The sequence below is a fragment of the Entelurus aequoreus genome, linkage group LG22 (genome assembly GCF_033978785.1).
Source record: "Entelurus aequoreus isolate RoL-2023_Sb linkage group LG22, RoL_Eaeq_v1.1, whole genome shotgun sequence".
NCBI classification, from domain to species: Eukaryota; Metazoa; Chordata; class Actinopteri; order Syngnathiformes; family Syngnathidae; genus Entelurus; species Entelurus aequoreus.
Window position 1 is genome coordinate 38,148,753 of NC_084752.1, and position 17,416 is coordinate 38,166,168.

The 17,416-nt window shown below is 40.3% G+C and overlaps 2 protein-coding genes across 2 annotated transcripts in view; both read right to left on the bottom strand.

Moving 5' to 3' along the window:
• Positions 1–13,158, bottom strand: part of LOC133639647 (SPARC-like protein 1) — a 31,574-nt gene extending 18,416 nt beyond the window's left edge. Inside the window, 5 exon segments of the mRNA XM_062033139.1 lie at positions 115–988; positions 990–1,090; positions 8,069–8,125; positions 8,196–8,272; positions 13,067–13,158. Of these exon segments, the coding sequence (XP_061889123.1) occupies positions 115–988; positions 990–1,090; positions 8,069–8,125; positions 8,196–8,270 (1,107 nt within the window). The 5' untranslated portion in view covers positions 8,271–8,272; positions 13,067–13,158.
• The window catches only part of LOC133639435 (nucleosome-remodeling factor subunit BPTF-like), a 133,750-nt gene continuing 125,328 nt past the window's right edge, over positions 8,995–17,416 (bottom strand). Inside the window, exon 34 of the mRNA XM_062032726.1 lies at positions 8,995–9,071. Within this exon, the coding sequence (XP_061888710.1) occupies positions 8,995–9,071 (77 nt within the window). The remainder of the gene's footprint in view (positions 9,072–17,416) is intronic.

A 17,416-nucleotide genomic window follows, 5' to 3' on the forward strand; every position in this document is an offset into this window, starting at 1 on the left:
TACCCGTTGTATGAGGGATGGTAAAAGGGTGAAGACATACCCGTTGTATGAGGGATGGTAAAAGTGTGAAGACATACCCGTTGTATGAGGGATGGTAAAAGGGTGAAGACATACCCGTTGTCCCGCTCGTCTCCTCTTGGCCTTCTGCACTGTGCTGTTGTTGTTGTTGTTGTTGTTGTTGTTGTTGTTGTTGTTGTTGTTGTTGTTGTTGTTGTTGTTGTTGTTGTTGTTGTTGTGTCCTCCCTCTTGGCTCTGTCCCTCTTCTTTTTCCTCCCCTAGTGGTGAGTGTTTTCTTCTTCTTGGCTTCTTCTTTGCGTTCCTCCTATTTCCATTGGCCTCATGTCCCAGCTCATCCACCTGGGAGTCTTCTTCTTCTTCTTCCAGCACTTCTTTCTCCTCACTCATCCAACCTGTGCTTTGGTTCCAGGAGTTCTGGAGAGCTGCTGCTCCCTGATGCTGTGTGATGTTGTCATGAAAAAGCTCCTCTTGGCCTACATCATGGCTGTGGACTTTCACCTTCCCTAGAAGAAGCTGGAGAGGAGGTCCCGTGTAGTCGGAGGCTATGGTGGACTCTGTGCTACCTTGGTCTTGGTCCAACAGAGCAACATCCTCCTGCTTGGAGGACTCTTGGTCCTTATGACTCTTCTTCTTCTTCACACCCTCAGCTTCAATCATTTCTTCTGTTTGCTCCTCAGCTTCAATCATTTCTTCTGTTTGCTCCTCAGCTTCAATCATTTCTTCTGTTTGCTCCTCAGCTTCAATCATTTCTTCTGTTTGCTCCTCAGCTTCAATCATGTCTTCTGTTTGCTCCTCAGCTTCAATCATTTCTTCTGTTTGCTCCTCAGCTTCAATCATTTCTTCTGTTTGCTCCTCAGCTTCTTCCTCTTCCTTCTTGAGAAGATGGAGCAGTTCCTCCTCACTCAGCAGGACCGCCTCGCCTCTGTCCTTCCCCGTCTCAAACCTGTCGCTCTTCCTTTCTCCGTACGCCTTCCGAGCTGGCGTCCTCCTCTTCTTTGTCCAGGCCGCCCTCTTCCGGACTCTCTAAAGTGGGCAAGATGGCCGCCTTGTGGGCCTCCTCAGTGACAATGTCCTTTAGTGGGAGAGAAGATCAACTTCACAAATATATTATGGAATAATATCCTCAACTTCACAAATATATTATGGAATAATATCCTCAACTTCACAAATATATTATGGAATAATATCCTCAACTTCACAAATATATTATGGAATAATATCCTCAACTTCACAAATATATTATGGAATAATATCCTCAACTTCACAAATATATTATGGAATAATATCCTCAACTTCACAAATATATTATGGAATAATATCCTCAACTTCACAAATATATTATGGAATAATATCCTCAACTTCACAAATATATTATGGAATAATATCCTCAACTTCACAAATATATTATGGAATAATATCCTCAACTTCACAAATATATTATGGAATAATATCCTCAACTTCACAAATATATTATGGAATAATATCCTCAACTTCACAAATATATTATGGAATAATATCCTCAACTTCACAAATATATTATGGAATAATATCCTCAACTTCACAAATATATTATGGAATAATATCCTCAACTTCACAAATATATTATGGAATAATATCCTCAACTTCACAAATATATTATGGAATAATATCCTCAACTTGACAAATATATTATGGAATAATATCCTCAACTTCACAAATATATTATGGAATAATATCCTCAACTTCACAAATATATTATGGAATAATATCCTCAACTTCACAAATATATTATGGAATAATATCCTCAACTTCACAAATATATTATGGAATAATATCCTCAACTTCACAAATATATTATGGAATAATATCCTCAACTTCACAAATATATTATGGAATAATATCCTCAACTTCACAAATATATTATGGAATAATATCCTCAACTTCACAAATATATTATGGAATAATATCCTCAACTTCACAAATATATTATGGAATAATATCCTCAACTTCACAAATATATTATGGAATAATATCCTCAACTTCACAAATATATTATGGAATAATATTCTCAACTTCACAAATACATTATGAAATAATATCCTCAACTTCACAAATATATTATGGAATAATATTCTCAACTTCACAAATATATTATGGAATAATATCCTCAACTTCACAAATATATTATGGAATAATATCCTTTACACATATTTTGCTCTCTGGAGCCTCGGGAAATGCGTCTTACACAAGTTGTTGATTTTGGCCTAAAGTTTAGGGATGTGACATTCGCCTACAAATTGAAGGTTTTCAACAGTTTTTTGATGTGAACTAAGAGAAACATTTCACACTTCTTGTGGGAGACCTTTTTTTTATGGCGACTTGACTAGAAAATGAATCGCAGTCAAAACAAACAAAGCAGCATTTTTATATATATATATATATATATATATATATATATATATATATATATATATATATATATATATATATATATATATATATATATATATATATATATATATATATATATATATATATATATATATATATATATATATATATATATATATATATATATATATATATATATATGTATACCAGATATAACAATTTATATATACATACATATATGTCCATGTAGACACACATATATATATACATATATACATGTATGTATATATATATATATGCATAAATATACATGTATATATGCATATATATATTGTATATATGTATATACAATATATGTACAAACTACAAAAGCAGTGAAGTTGTGTAAATGGTAAATAAAAAGAGAATACAACAAATCCTTTTCAACTTATATTCAATTGAATAGACTGCAAAGACAAGATATTTCATGTTCACACTCAGAAACTTTGTTATTTTTTGCAAATAATCAACTTATAATTGAATGGCAGCAACACATTGCAAAAAAGGCATTTTTACCAGTGTGTTACATGGCCTTTCCTTTTAACAACACTCAGTAAAGGTTTGGGAAGTGAGGAGACACATTTTTGAAGTGGAATTCTTTCCCATTCTTGCTTGATGTACAGCTTAAGTTGTTCAACAGTCTCCCTTCTCATATTTTAGACGCCACACATTTTCAATGTCTGGACTACAGGCAGGCCAGTCTAGTACCTGCACTCTTTTACTATGAAGCCACGCTGTTGTAACACCTGGCTTGGCATTGTCTTGCTGAAATAAGCAGGGGCGTCCATGATAACAACATATGTTGCTCCAAAAGCTGTATGTACCTTTCAGCATTAATGGTGCCTTCACAGATGTGTAAGTTACCCATGTCTTGACCACTAATACACCCCCATACCATCACACATGCTGACTTTTACACTTTCACCCTAGAACATGTCTTGACCACTAATACACCCCCATACCATCACACATGCTGACTTTTACACTTTCACCCTAGAACATGTCTTGACCACTAATACACCCCCATACCATCACACATGCTGCCTTCTACACTTTCACCCTAGAACATGTCTTGACCACTAATACACCCCCATACCATCACACATGCTGCCTTTTACACTTTCACCCTAGAACATGTCTTGACCACTACTACACCCCCATACCATCACACATGCTGCCTTTTACACTTTCACCCTAGAACATGTCTTGACCACTAATACACCCCCATACCATCACACATGCTGCCTCTTACACTTTCACCCTAGAACATGTCTTGACCACTAATACACCCCCATACCATCACACATGCTGCCTTTTACACTTTCACCCTAGAACATGTCTTGACCACTAATACACCCCCATACCATCACACATGCTGCCTTTTACACTTTCACCCTAGAACATGTCTTGACCACTAATACACCCCCATACCATCACACATGCTGCCTTTTACACTTTCACCCTAGAACATGTCTTGACCACTAATACACCCCCATACCATCACACATGCTGCCTTCTACACTTTCACCCTAGAACATGTCTTGACCACTAATACACCCCCATACCATCACACATGCTGCCTTCTACACTTTCACCCTAGAACATGTCTTGACCACTAATACACCCCCATACCATCACACATGCTGCCTTTTACACGTTCACCCTAGAACATGTCTTGACCACTAATACACCCCCATACCATCACACATGCTGCCTTTTACACTTTCACCCTAGAACATGTCTTGACCACTAATACACCCCCATACCATCACACATGCTGCCTTCTACACTTTCACCCTAGAACATGTCTTGACCACTACTACACCCCCATACCATCACACATGCTGCCTTTTACACTTTCACCCTAGAACATGTCTTGACCACTAATACACCCCCATACCATCACACATGCTGCCTTCTACACTTTCACCCTAGAACATGTCTTGGCCACTAATACACCCCCATACCATCACACATGCTGCCTTTTACACTTTCACCCTAGAACATGTCTTGGCCACTAATACACCCCCATACCATCACACATGCTGCCTTTTACACTTTCACCCTAGAACATGTCTTGACCACTAATACACCCCCATACCATCACACATGCTGCCTTCTACACTTTCACCCTAGAACATGTCTTGACCACTAATACACCACCATACCATCACACATGCTGCCTTTTACACTTTCACCCTAGAACATGTCTTGACCACTAATACACCCCCATACCATCACACATGCTGCCTTTTACACTTTCACCCTAGAACATGTCTTGACCACTAATACACCCCCATACCATCACACATGCTGCCTTTTACACTTTCACCCTAGAACATGTCTTGGCCACTAATACACCCCCATACCATCACACATGCTGCCTTTTACACTTTCACCCTAGAACATGTCTTGACCACTAATACACCCCCATACCATCACACATGCTGCCTTTTACACTTTCACCCTAGAACATGTCTTGACCACTAATACACCCCCATACCATCACACATGCTGCCTTCTACACTTTCACCCTAGAACATGTCTTGACCACTAATACACCCCCATACCATCACACATGCTGCCTTCTACACTTTCACCCTAGAACATGTCTTGACCACTAATACACCCCCATACCATCACACATGCTGCCTTTTACACTTTCACCCTAGAACATGTCTTGACCACTAATACACCCCCATACCATCACACATGCTGCCTTTTACACTTTCACCCTAGAACATGTCTTGACCACTAATACACCCCCATACCATCACACATGATGCCTTTTACACTTTCACCCTAGAACATGTCTTGACCACTAATACACCCCCATACCATCCCACATGCTGCCTTCTACACTTTCACCCTAGAACATGTCTTGACCACTAATACACCCCCATACCATCACACATGCTGCCTTTTACACTTTCACCCTAGAACATGTCTTGACCACTAATACACCCCCATACCATCACACATGATGCCATTTACACTTTCACCCTAGAACATGTCTTGACCACTAATACACCCCCATACCATCACACATGCTGCCTTTTACACTTTCACCCTAGAACATGTCTTGACCACTAATACACCCCCATACCATCACACATGCTGCCTTTTACACTTTCACCCTAGAACATGTCTTGACCACTAATACACCCCCATACCATCACACATGATGCCTTCTACACTTTCACCCTACAACAGTCCGGATGGTTCTTTTCATCTTTGGTCCACAGTTTCCAAAAACAACTTGAAATGTGGACTCATCAGACCACAGAAGACTTTTCCACTTTGCATCAGTCCATCCTAGATGAGCTCAGGCCCAGCGAAGCCGGCGGCGTTTCTGGGTGTTGTTGATAAATAGCTTTGGCTTTGCATAGTAGAGTTTTAACTTGCACTTACAGATGTAGCGACCAACTGTAGTTACTGACAGTGGTTTTCTGAAGTGTTCCTGAGCCCATGTGGTGATATCCTTTACACACTGATGTGGCTTTTTGATGCAGTAGCGCCTGAGGGATCCAAGGTGTGTAATATCATGGCTTACCTGCAGTGATTTCTCCACATTCTCTGAACCTTTTGATGATATTACGGAGCGTAGATGGTGAAATCCCTAAATTCCTTGTTGAGAAATGTTGTTGTTCAACAATTTGCTCAGGCATTTGTTGACAAAGTGGTGACCCTCGCCCCGTCCTTGTTTGTGAATGACTGAGCATTTCATGGAAGCTGCTTTTATACCCAATCATGGCACCCACCTGTTCCCAATTAGCCTGTTCACCTGTGGGATGTTCCAAATAAGTCTTTGATGAGCATTCCTCAACTTTATCACTCTTTTTTGCCACTTGTGCCAGCTTTTTGGAAACATGTTGCAGGCATCAAATTCCAAATGAGCTAATATTTGCTAAATAAATAATATAAATTTTCCAGTGTGAACATGAAATATCTTGTCTTTGCAGTCTATTCAATTGAATATTGGGCATGTGTGTGTGTGTGTGTGTGTGTGTGTGTGTGTGTGTGTGTGTGTGTGTGTGTGTGTGTGTGTGTGTGTGTGTGTGTGTGTGTGTGTGTGTGTGTGTGTGTGTGTGTGTGTGTGTGTGTGTGTGTGTGTGTGTGTGTGTGTGTGTGTGTGTGTGTGTGTGTGTGTGTGTGTGTGTGTGTGTGTGTGTGTGTGTGTGTGTGTGTGTGTGTGTGTGTGTGTAACAGTGGTACTATTGTATTGTTAGTGTTCAGGAGTTGTTCTTGTTTTTGTTTGTATAGTCTTGTTGTTGTATTATATTGTTGATGTGTAATGAGTGAGAGGTGTTGGGATATTATAAACATTTGCTTCATCCAAACTCTTTTCAAGACTTGCATAAATGTCTCTGCCAAAATGTTTTTTAAAAAGTGTGTTGTTGTACTGTGCAGGTTTGAAATAAATACTTCAAGTCTATTCAATTGAATAGAAGTTGAAAAGGATTTGTTGTATTCTCTTTTTATTTAGCATTTACACAACTTCACTGCTTTCGTAGTTTGTACTTGCAACTCCTTTTTTTAATTGAAGAAAATTGTTTTAATACTTGCAAAAAATGTTTTTAATTGTACATAAATAGTTTTTATACTTGCAAATCGTTTTTGTTTTTTTTAAATGGAAGAATATTGTTGTCATACTTGCGAATCATTTTTTTACTTGCAGAAAATACTTTTTATGCCTGCAAATTGTTGTTTTTTTAATTGAAGAAAATAGTCTTTTTTAGTTGTGAATCGTTTTTGTTTAGTTTTTTACTTGCGAATGGTTGCCTGTGAGTAGAAACACTTTTGTGTATTTGTGGAGTTTTGGAAGTCATTTGTCTGCATAATTAACAAGCAATGACTTTATTGTGATGATCATTCTGATTCACTCACAATTAGTATTAATAATAATTGACATAAGTTCTTATGATTCTCCAACCACGGCTTGGAATCTGAGTGACTATTGGCTCTTGTGGCCAGCAACTACACAAAATCAGGAGCATGTCAAAGGTGCACGAGACAAGACAACCTTCATTCTCACAAAACCAGCTGCTCTCCACAGAGATGTCAATAGACTAGACTTGGACTTAGACTTAAAGACTTAGACTTGGACTTAGACTTAAAGACTTAGACTTAGACTTAAAGACTTAGACTTAGACTTAGACTTAAAGACTTAGACTTAGACTTAGACTTAAAGACTTAGACTTAGACTCAAAGACTTAGACTTAGACTTAGACTTAAAGACTTAGACTTAGACTTCAAGACTTAGACTTAGACTTAAAGACTTAGACTTAGACTTAAAGACTTAGACTTAGACTTAAAGACTTAGACTTAGACTTCAAGACTTAGACTTAGACTTAAAGACTTAGACTTAGACTTAGACTTAGACTTAAAGACTTAGACTTAGACTTAGACTTAGACTTAAAGACTTAGACTTAGACTTAGACTTAAAGACTTAGACTTAGACTTAAAGACTTAGACTTAGACTTCAAGACTTAGACTTAGACTTAAATGATCCACAAGGGAAATTGTTCCACACAGTAGCTCAGTTACAAAGGATGGACAGTTTTGGATTGAGGGTTTAAGTGAGTATGTACAGTATGTGTTTAACAACAGTCTCTTAAAGTTGAATAAAAGTTGCTTTTACCTTTTCTTTGGCCTGATGGGAAGTGCTATGTTGTCTTCCATGATGATTACCTTCCACCTGCATGGGATTAGAAATGTCAGTATGGAAATATTTGAGAGATGAGTGCGACTCTTCCTTTGCTACTTACTTGGAGAGCAAGTGTTGCAGCCAGCAGGCAAATGAATACGATGCAGGCCCTCATGAATATGATGCAGGCCCTCATGCCTGCAACAACACAACACATTTAATAATAATGTATATAGCTAAACCAAGTGTTGCAGCCAGCAGGCCCTCATGAATACGATGCAGGCCCTCATGCCTGCAACAACACAACACATTTAATAATAATGTATATAGCTAAACCAAGTGTTGCAGCCAGCAGGCCCTCATGAATACGATGCAGGCCCTCATGCCTGCAACAACACAACACATTTAATAATAATGTATATAGCTAAACCAAGTGTTGCAGCCAGCAGGCCCTCATGAATACGATGCAGGCCCTCATGCCTGCAACAACACAACACATTTAATAATAATGTATATAGCTAAACCAAGTGTTGCAGCCAGCAGGCCCTCATGCCTGCAACAACACAACACATCTAATAATAAAAGTGTTGCAGCCAGCAGGCCCTCATGAATACGATGCAGGCCCTCATGAATACGATGCAGGCCCTCATGCCTGCAACAACACAACACATTTAATAATAATGTATATAGCTAAACCAAGTGTTGCAGCCAGCAGGCCCTCATGAATACGATGCAGGCCCTCATGAATACGTTGCAGGCCCTCATGCCTGCAACAACACAACACATTTAATAATAATGTATATAGCTAAACCAAGTGTTGCAGCCAGCAGGCCCTCATGAATACGATGCAGGCCCTCATGAATACGTTGCAGGCCCTCATGCCTGCAACAACACAACACATTTAATAATAATGTATATAGCTAAACCAAGTGTTGCAGCCAGCAGGCCCTCATGAATACGATGCAGGCCCTCATGAATACGTTGCAGGCCCTCATGCCTGCAACAACACAACACATTTAATAATAATGTATATAGCTAAACCAAGTGTTGCAGCCAGCAGGCCCTCATGCCTGCAACAACACAACACATCTAATAATAAAAGTGTTGCAGCCAGCAGGCCCTCATGAATACGATGCAGGCCCTCATGAATACGATGCAGGCCCTCATGCCTGCAACAACACAACACATTTAATAATAATGTATATAGCTAAACCCGGGGGTGTCCAAACTACGGCTCGCAGGCCAAGTGTGGCCCAACAGCGTCTTTAAATAGACCCGCGTGATGTCAAGAGTCATGGCACCACCGCCACGTACCACCAGGTGGGCTCTGCTTTCTACAGAGTTGCTGCCATCTTGTGGACAATGTGAGTAAATCCCATGAATGACCCTTGAATGTACCTTGACATAACATCTCAGCATTTCCTTTTATGACACAATACAAACAACCTTCCCTAATAATGGTGGATATTATGAAAAACCTTTAAACACCATAACACATTTCAAAATGACCTCATTTTAAATCCATTAGAGTGCATGATGGGAAAATGTAAAACACACTCTCTACACGTATCCATCTTTGGCGCATTTTAGCAGCTTGATATTTGTGATTGATTACAAGACTTTAAGGAGGTCGTCAGGGAAGTAAACAAGGTAGGAGCCCAACTTTCACATACTCTTAATATACAATTATATATTAATATAATATACACACACACATATATATACATGTACATATAGTTACTTTACATATAGTAAAGTACCTATATGTACATATACATATAGTTACTTTATGGCCTAACCCTAATGTTCTAAAGCAGGGTTAGCTTTAGAGCATACCCTAACCCTAATGCTCTAAAGCAGGGTTAGCTTTAGAGCATACCCTAACCCTAATGCTCTAAAGCAGGGTTAGCTTTAGAGCATACCCTAACCCTAATGCTCTAAAGCAGGGTTAGCTTTAGAGCATACCCTAACCCTAATGCTCTAAAGCAGGGTTAGCTTTAGAGCATACCCTAACCCTAATGTTCTAAAGCAGGGTTAGCTTTAGAGCATACCCTAACCCTAATGTTCTAAAGCAGGGTTAGCTTTAGAGCATACCCTAACCCTAATGTTCTAAAGCAGAGTTAGCTTTAGAGCATACCCTAACCCTAATGTTCTAAAGCAGGGTTAGCTTTAGAGCATACCCTAACCCTAATGTTCTAAAGCAGGGTTAGCTTTAGAGCATACCCTAACCCTAATGTTCTAAAGCAGGGTTAGCTTTAGAGCATACCCTAACCCTAATGCTCTAAAGCAGGGTTAGCTTTAGAGCATACCCTAACCCTAATGTTCTAAAGCAGGGTTAGCTTTAGAGCATACCCTAACCCTAATGTTCTAAAGCAGAGTTAGCTTTAGAGCATACCCTAACCCTAATGCTCTAAAGCAGGGTTAGCTTTAGAGCATACCCTAACCCTAATGCTCTAAAGCAGGGTTAGCTTTAGAGCATACCCTAACCCTAATGCTCTAAAGCAGGATTAGCTTTAGAGCATACCCTAACCCTAATGTTCTAAAGCAGGGTTAGCTTTAGAGCATACCCTAACCCTAATGCTCTAAAGCAGGGTTAGCTTTAGAGCATACCCTAACCCTAATGCTCTAAAGCAGGGTTAGCTTTAGAGCATACCCTAACCCTAATGCTCTAAAGCAGGGTTAGCTTTAGAGCATACCCTAACCCTAATGCTCTAAAGCAGGGTTAGCTTTAGAGCATACCCTAACCCTAATGTTCTAAAGCAGGGTTAGCTTTAGAGCATACCCTAACCCTAATGTTCTAAAGCAGAGTTAGCTTTAGAGCATACCCTAACCCTAATGTTCTAAAGCAGGGTTAGCTTTAGAGCATACCCTAACCCTAATGTTCTAAAGCAGGGTTAGCTTTAGAGCATACCCTAACCCTAATGTTCTAAAGCAGGGTTAGCTTTAGAGCATACCCTAACCCTAATGCTCTAAAGCAGGGTTAGCTTTAGAGCATACCCTAACCCTAATGTTCTAAAGCAGGGTTAGCTTTAGAGCATACCCTAACCCTAATGCTCTAAAGCAGGATTAGCTTTAGAGCATACCCTAACCCTAATGTTCTAAAGCAGGGTTAGCTTTAGAGCATACCCTAACCCTAATGCTCTAAAGCAGGGTTAGCTTTAGAGCATACCCTAACCCTAATGCTCTAAAGCAGGATTAGCTTTAGAGCATACCCTAACCCTAATGTTCTAAAGCAGGGTTAGCTTTAGAGCATACCCTAACCCTAATGCTCTAAAGCAGGGTTAGCTTTAGAGCATACCCTAACCCTAATGCTCTAAAGCAGGGTTAGCTTTAGAGCATACCCTAACCCTAATGTTCTAAAGCCTTCACACAATGATATGCTTTTCTGAACCAAAATTAATCTATTTATTCTTCTTCTCCAGATTTTGGCACGCTCTACCTTTCATATTTTCCTCCTGATTCAAAGCGTTCCAACTTCAAACTGTTCAGCCTATTCGGGAATGGCGGGCTTTCCCTTGACAAATTCCCTAAATTTCCCGGCTTTTTAAGAAATCCCAGTTTCCAGGGACATTTCCCCATTCAAAATGAATTGTCCATTTTTCTAAACGTCCACCATTTGCACATTTTTCAACCTATTCACGCCATTTCCACCTTCAACACTCATCCTGGAAATTCAAACTATCATTTTTCCGAGTTTGAGGAATTCCCAGAATTCCCTTTTTTTCAAACCCTTTTTTCACCCTTTTTTCTGGCGACTACTCCTTCCACATTTGTCAAGCCACTTGAACTGTTCCACCATCCAAACATTCCTCTTAGTCACGACAACAAACAAAGTTCTTTTTTGAACTGGAAAAAAAATCCCAATTTTCCTGGAATTTTTTAATACCATTTCTCAATTCAAAATGTTACTACTTCAACATTTCAAAAATTCCAACACCAACCATTTCAGCTCATTCAGAACATTCAAGTCTTTTAACATTTTTGAAAAAAATTCCCGCTTTTCCCAAAATTCCCATCGAAATGAATGGGACATTTTTCAAAGTTCCACAAATCCCACATTTTCCATCCGATCCAAACCGTTCCAACTCCAAAATATTCAGCCTGTTCAAAATTGTGTGCTCTCCTTCAACAATTAAAAAAAAAATTTTCCTGGATTTCCGAGAATTCCCAGTTTTCAGGGACATTTCCCCATTCAAAATGAATTGTCCATTTTTTTAAATTCCAAAATGTGCACATTTTTCCACCAATTCAAAGCCTTCCAACATCAACACATTCCACTCACACACTTTCCCAAGTTCCAAATGGAATTCTGTTTTTTCCTGGAAATGTAAACTCTTCAACGTTCAAAGCATTCCAACATTCAAACTATTCTTACATTCATTCTACATTCTGTCAGCATTCACACCAGCAATGGAACATTCTCACACTCGTCTAGTTTTCAGGACTTTTTGGCCACCTGTGACATCACATGATTGATTTTGTCATTTCCAAAAAACAAGTAGTCTTTTTTCCCCTCCAGACTGACGTGCATTCCTGGATTGTCTGCTTTGTGATTTACAGTTGACATTTGCAGCGTTATCAAGCCCACAGACATCTTTCAAACCTACTAAGTGGATTCTTCACCCTGCAATTACACTTAAGTGGAGGTCTGGCACTTTGAGGTCTGGGCTCTGTGTGCACACACACAGGTGAGGAGGGTTATATTTGCACACTTTGTGTCTACACTTGGAACCAAAACATGAAAAACTGAAGCCCCACTGGGGACTCCATATGTGCCTAAATAGATGATATTAGTCAAATAGATGATATTAGTCAAATAGATGATATTAGTCAATGCTAAATAGATGATATTAGTCAATGTTAAATAGATGATATTAGTCAATGTTAAATAGATGATATTAGTCAAATAGATATTAGTCAATGCTAAAGTTTGTCAGAAGAAGTTGCTCCACACAAATTGACCAAAGATTCTATGTCAAAATAGGATTTTACCTCAGGTCAGTTGACGGAAGGAGATTGGGAATCCTGCTCCAGGCATGGGTATGTGCCTCTGCAGAACCTGTCCTTTTGTATTGCGCACACACACACACACACACACACACACACACACACACACACACACACACACACACACACACACACACACACACACACACACACACACACACTGGTTATCATTTGGAATGCATTCCGTACAATTGACCACTAAATGGTAACACCCAATAAGTTTGTCTACTTGTTTCAGTCGGGGTCCACTTAAATGGATTCATGGTAAGTTAGCTCATACTCGTCTTTAAATCTCTGGATTTAATGTACACTGTAAAAAAAAAATTCTGTAAAAAAAGGGTCATCTACTGGCAGCTACGGCTGCCAATCGAAAACCATAAAATTAAAGTAAAACATCGTAAACCAAATAATGATCAAAAACATTATATTTACAGACATTTTCATGAAACGTTTTGCGGAAAAATATCGTCATTTTACAGATTTTTACTAAATTATTAAGATCAACCACCTTTAATAAAGTGACGATGCAAACAGTTCTGCAGAAAAATACCTTTATTCTACAGCATGGGTGCCAAACTCTGGCCCGCGGGCCAAATTTGGCCAGCCTGCCAGCCAGCCAGCCTGCCAGCCTGCCAGCCAGCCAAATGAGTGCTGGCCCAGTCACATGACATGTGCGGCTTCTGCACACACACATTAGAATGCAAGGCATACTTCATCAACAGCGATACAGGTTACACTGAGGGTAGCCGAATAAAAAACTTTAACACTGTTAGAAATATACGCCACACTGTGAATCCACACCAAACCAGAACCCTTTGCAACACTAACTATTCCAGGACGCTACAAGGTGTGTGTGGGGGGCGGGGGGGGGGGGATTTGGTGGTAGCGGGGGTGTATTTTGTAGCGTCCCGGAAGAGTTAGTGCTGCAAAGGATTCTGGGTATTTGTTCTGTTGTGTTTATGTTGTGTTATGGTGCGGATGTTCTCCCGAAATGTGTTTGTCATTCTTGTTTGGTGTGGATTCACAGTGTGGCGTATATTTGTAACAGTGTTAAACTTGTTTATGCTGGCACCCTCAGTGTGACCTGTATGGCTGTTGATGAAGTATGCGTTGCATTCGCTGGTGTGTGCGTACAGAAGCCGCACATTTCTTGTGACTGGGTCTGAACGATGTTAGAATGGATGAAAAGCGGACGTGACGTCAGCTCGTAGAGGACGTTAAAGCGGACGTGACGTCAGCTCGTAGAGGACGTTAAAGCGGACGTGACGTCAGCTCGTAGAGGACGTTAAAGCGGACGTGACGTCAGCTCGTAGAGGACGTTAAAGCGGACGTGACGTCAGCTCGTAGAGGACGTTAAAGCGGACGTGACGTCAGCTCGTAGAGGACGTTAAAGCGGACGTGACGTCAGCTCGTAGAGGACGTTAAAGCGGACGTGACGTCAGCTCGTAGAGGACGTTAAAGCGGACGTGACGTCAGCTCGTAGAGGACGTTAAAGCGGACGTGACGTCAGCTCGTAGAGGACGTTAAAGCGGACGTGACGTCAGCTCGTAGAGGACGTTAAAGCGGACGTGACGTCAGCTCGTAGAGGACGTTAAAGCGGACGTGACGTCAGCTCGTAGAGGACGTTAAAGCGGACGTGACGTCAGCTCGTAGAGGACGCTAAAGCGGACGTGACGTCAGCTCGTAGAGGACGTTAAAGCGGACGTGACGTCAGCTCGTAGAGGACGTTAAAGCGGACGTGACGTCAGCTCGTAGAGGACGTTAAAGCGGACGTGACGTCAGCTCGTAGAGGACGTTAAAGCGGACGTGACGTCAGCTCGTAGAGGACGTTAAAGCGGACGTGACGTCAGCTCGTAGAGGACGTTAAAGCGGACGTGACGTCAGCTCGTAGAGGACGTTAAAGCGGACGTGACGTCAGCTCGTAGAGGACGTTAAAGCGGACGTGACGTCAGCTCGTAGAGGACGTTAAAGCGGACGTGACGTCAGCTCGTAGAGGACGTTAAAGCGGACGTGACGTCAGCTCGTAGAGGACGTTAAAGCGGACGTGACGTCAGCTCGTAGAGGACGTTAAAGCGGACGTGACGTCAGCTCGTAGAGGACGTTAAAGCGGACGTGACGTCAGCTCGTAGAGGACGTTAAAGCGGACGTGACGTCAGCTCGTAGAGGACGTTAAAGCGGACGTGACGTCAGCTCGTAGAGGACGTTAAAGCGGACGTGACGTCAGCTCGTAGAGGACGTTAAAGCGGACGTGACGTCAGCTCGTAGAGGACGTTAAAGCGGACGTGACGTCAGCTCGTTTAGGACGTTAAAGCGGACGTGACGTCAGCTCGTTTAGGACGTTAAAGCGGACGTGACGTCAGCTCGTAGAGGACGTTAAAGCGGACGTGACGTCAGCTCGTAGAGGACGTTAAAGCGGACGTGACGTCAGCTCGTAGAGGACGTTAAAGCGGACGTGACGTCAGCTCGTAGAGGACGTTAAAGCGGACGTGACGTCAGCTCGTAGAGGACGTTAAAGGTTCATTTGTTCAGCTTTGTTCAGTTTTAAATGTTGGCCCACTCTGTATTTGAGTTTGACACCCCTGTGTTACATGTTAGTATGATCATGACACCCCTGTGTTACATGTTAGTATGATCATGACACCCCGGTGTTACATTGTTAGTATGATCATGACACCCCTGTGTTACATGTTAGTATGATCATGACACCCCTGTGTTACATTGTTAGTATGATCATGACACCCCTGTGTTACATGTTAGTATGATCATGACACCCCTGTGTTACATGTTAGTATGATCATGACACCCCTGTGTTACATGTTAGTATGATCATGACACCCCTGTGTTACATGTTAGTATGATCATGACACCCCTGTGTTACATGTTAGTATGATCATGACACCCCTGTGTTACATGTTAGTATGATCATGACACCCCTGTGTTACATGTTAGTATGATCATGACACCCCTGTGTTACATTGTTAGTATGATCATGACACCCCTGTGTTACATGTTAGTATGATCATGACACCCCTGTGTTACATTGTTAGTATGATCATGACACCCCTGTGTTACATGTTAGTATGATCATGACACCCCTGTGTTACATTGTTAGTATGATCATGACACCCCTGTGTTACATGTTAGTATGATCATGACACCCCTGTGTTACATTGTTAGTATGATCATGACACCCCTGTGTTACATGTTAGTATGATCATGACACCCCTGTGTTACATTGTTAGTATGATCATGACACCCCTGTGTTACATTGTTAGTATGATCATGACACCCCTGTGTTACATGTTAGTATGATCATGACACCCCTGTGTTACATTGTTAGTATGATCATGACACCCCTGTGTTACATGTTAGTATGATCATGACACCCCTGTGTTACATGTTAGTATGATCATGACACCCCGGTGTTACATTGTTAGTATGGACATAGACTTTTATATAACAAGCTACATATTTAATGAAAGATAATTACTGTCATTTTACATGAATTTGAAAGTAATTTAAGAAAACAGAAAATGCTATGTATAATTAATTTGGTATTTTTCTGTAAAAAAATAGAAATATACATAGTTTGTCATTACTAGCATATTACTTCGAATAACAGGCGGATTGTTTATTTACAGATAATGTCTTCAATTCTACAGTTTTATAGATTATTTTAAAAAAAATAGAAAACTTACAGTAGAAATTTAGAGTAAATTAACCATAAAAATAGGATTTTTTTTTTTACAGTGTGCTGATCATTTTACTGGGGACCCTGGGGGAAAGACTTCATGTGGTTCATGGGGACCACATTTAAATCATTTTGCATAATTCACACAAATTGGTACGTGACTACTGAGGACCATTTAAATAAAATTAAAAAAAGTGTAAAGTAAATATGACATGATGGTCAGAATACAACACTACAGCTGTCCTCTTATAGCAACTTTCACCACTTTATGACATGATGGTCAGAATACAACACTACATCTTAGAGGAACTTTCACCACTTTAATTAAATATGACATATGGTCAGAATACAACACTACAGCTGTCCTCTTATAGGAACTTTCACCACTTTAATTAAATATGACATGATGGTCAGAATACAACACTACAGCTGTCCTCTTATAGCAACTTTCACCACTTTAATTAAATATGACATGATGGTCAGAATACAACACTACAGCTGTCCTCTTATAGCAACTTTCACCACTTTATGACATGATGGTCAGAATACAACACTACATCTTAGAGGAACTTTCACCACTTTAATTAAATATGACATGATGGTCAGAATACAACACTACATCTTAGAGGAACTTTCACCACTTT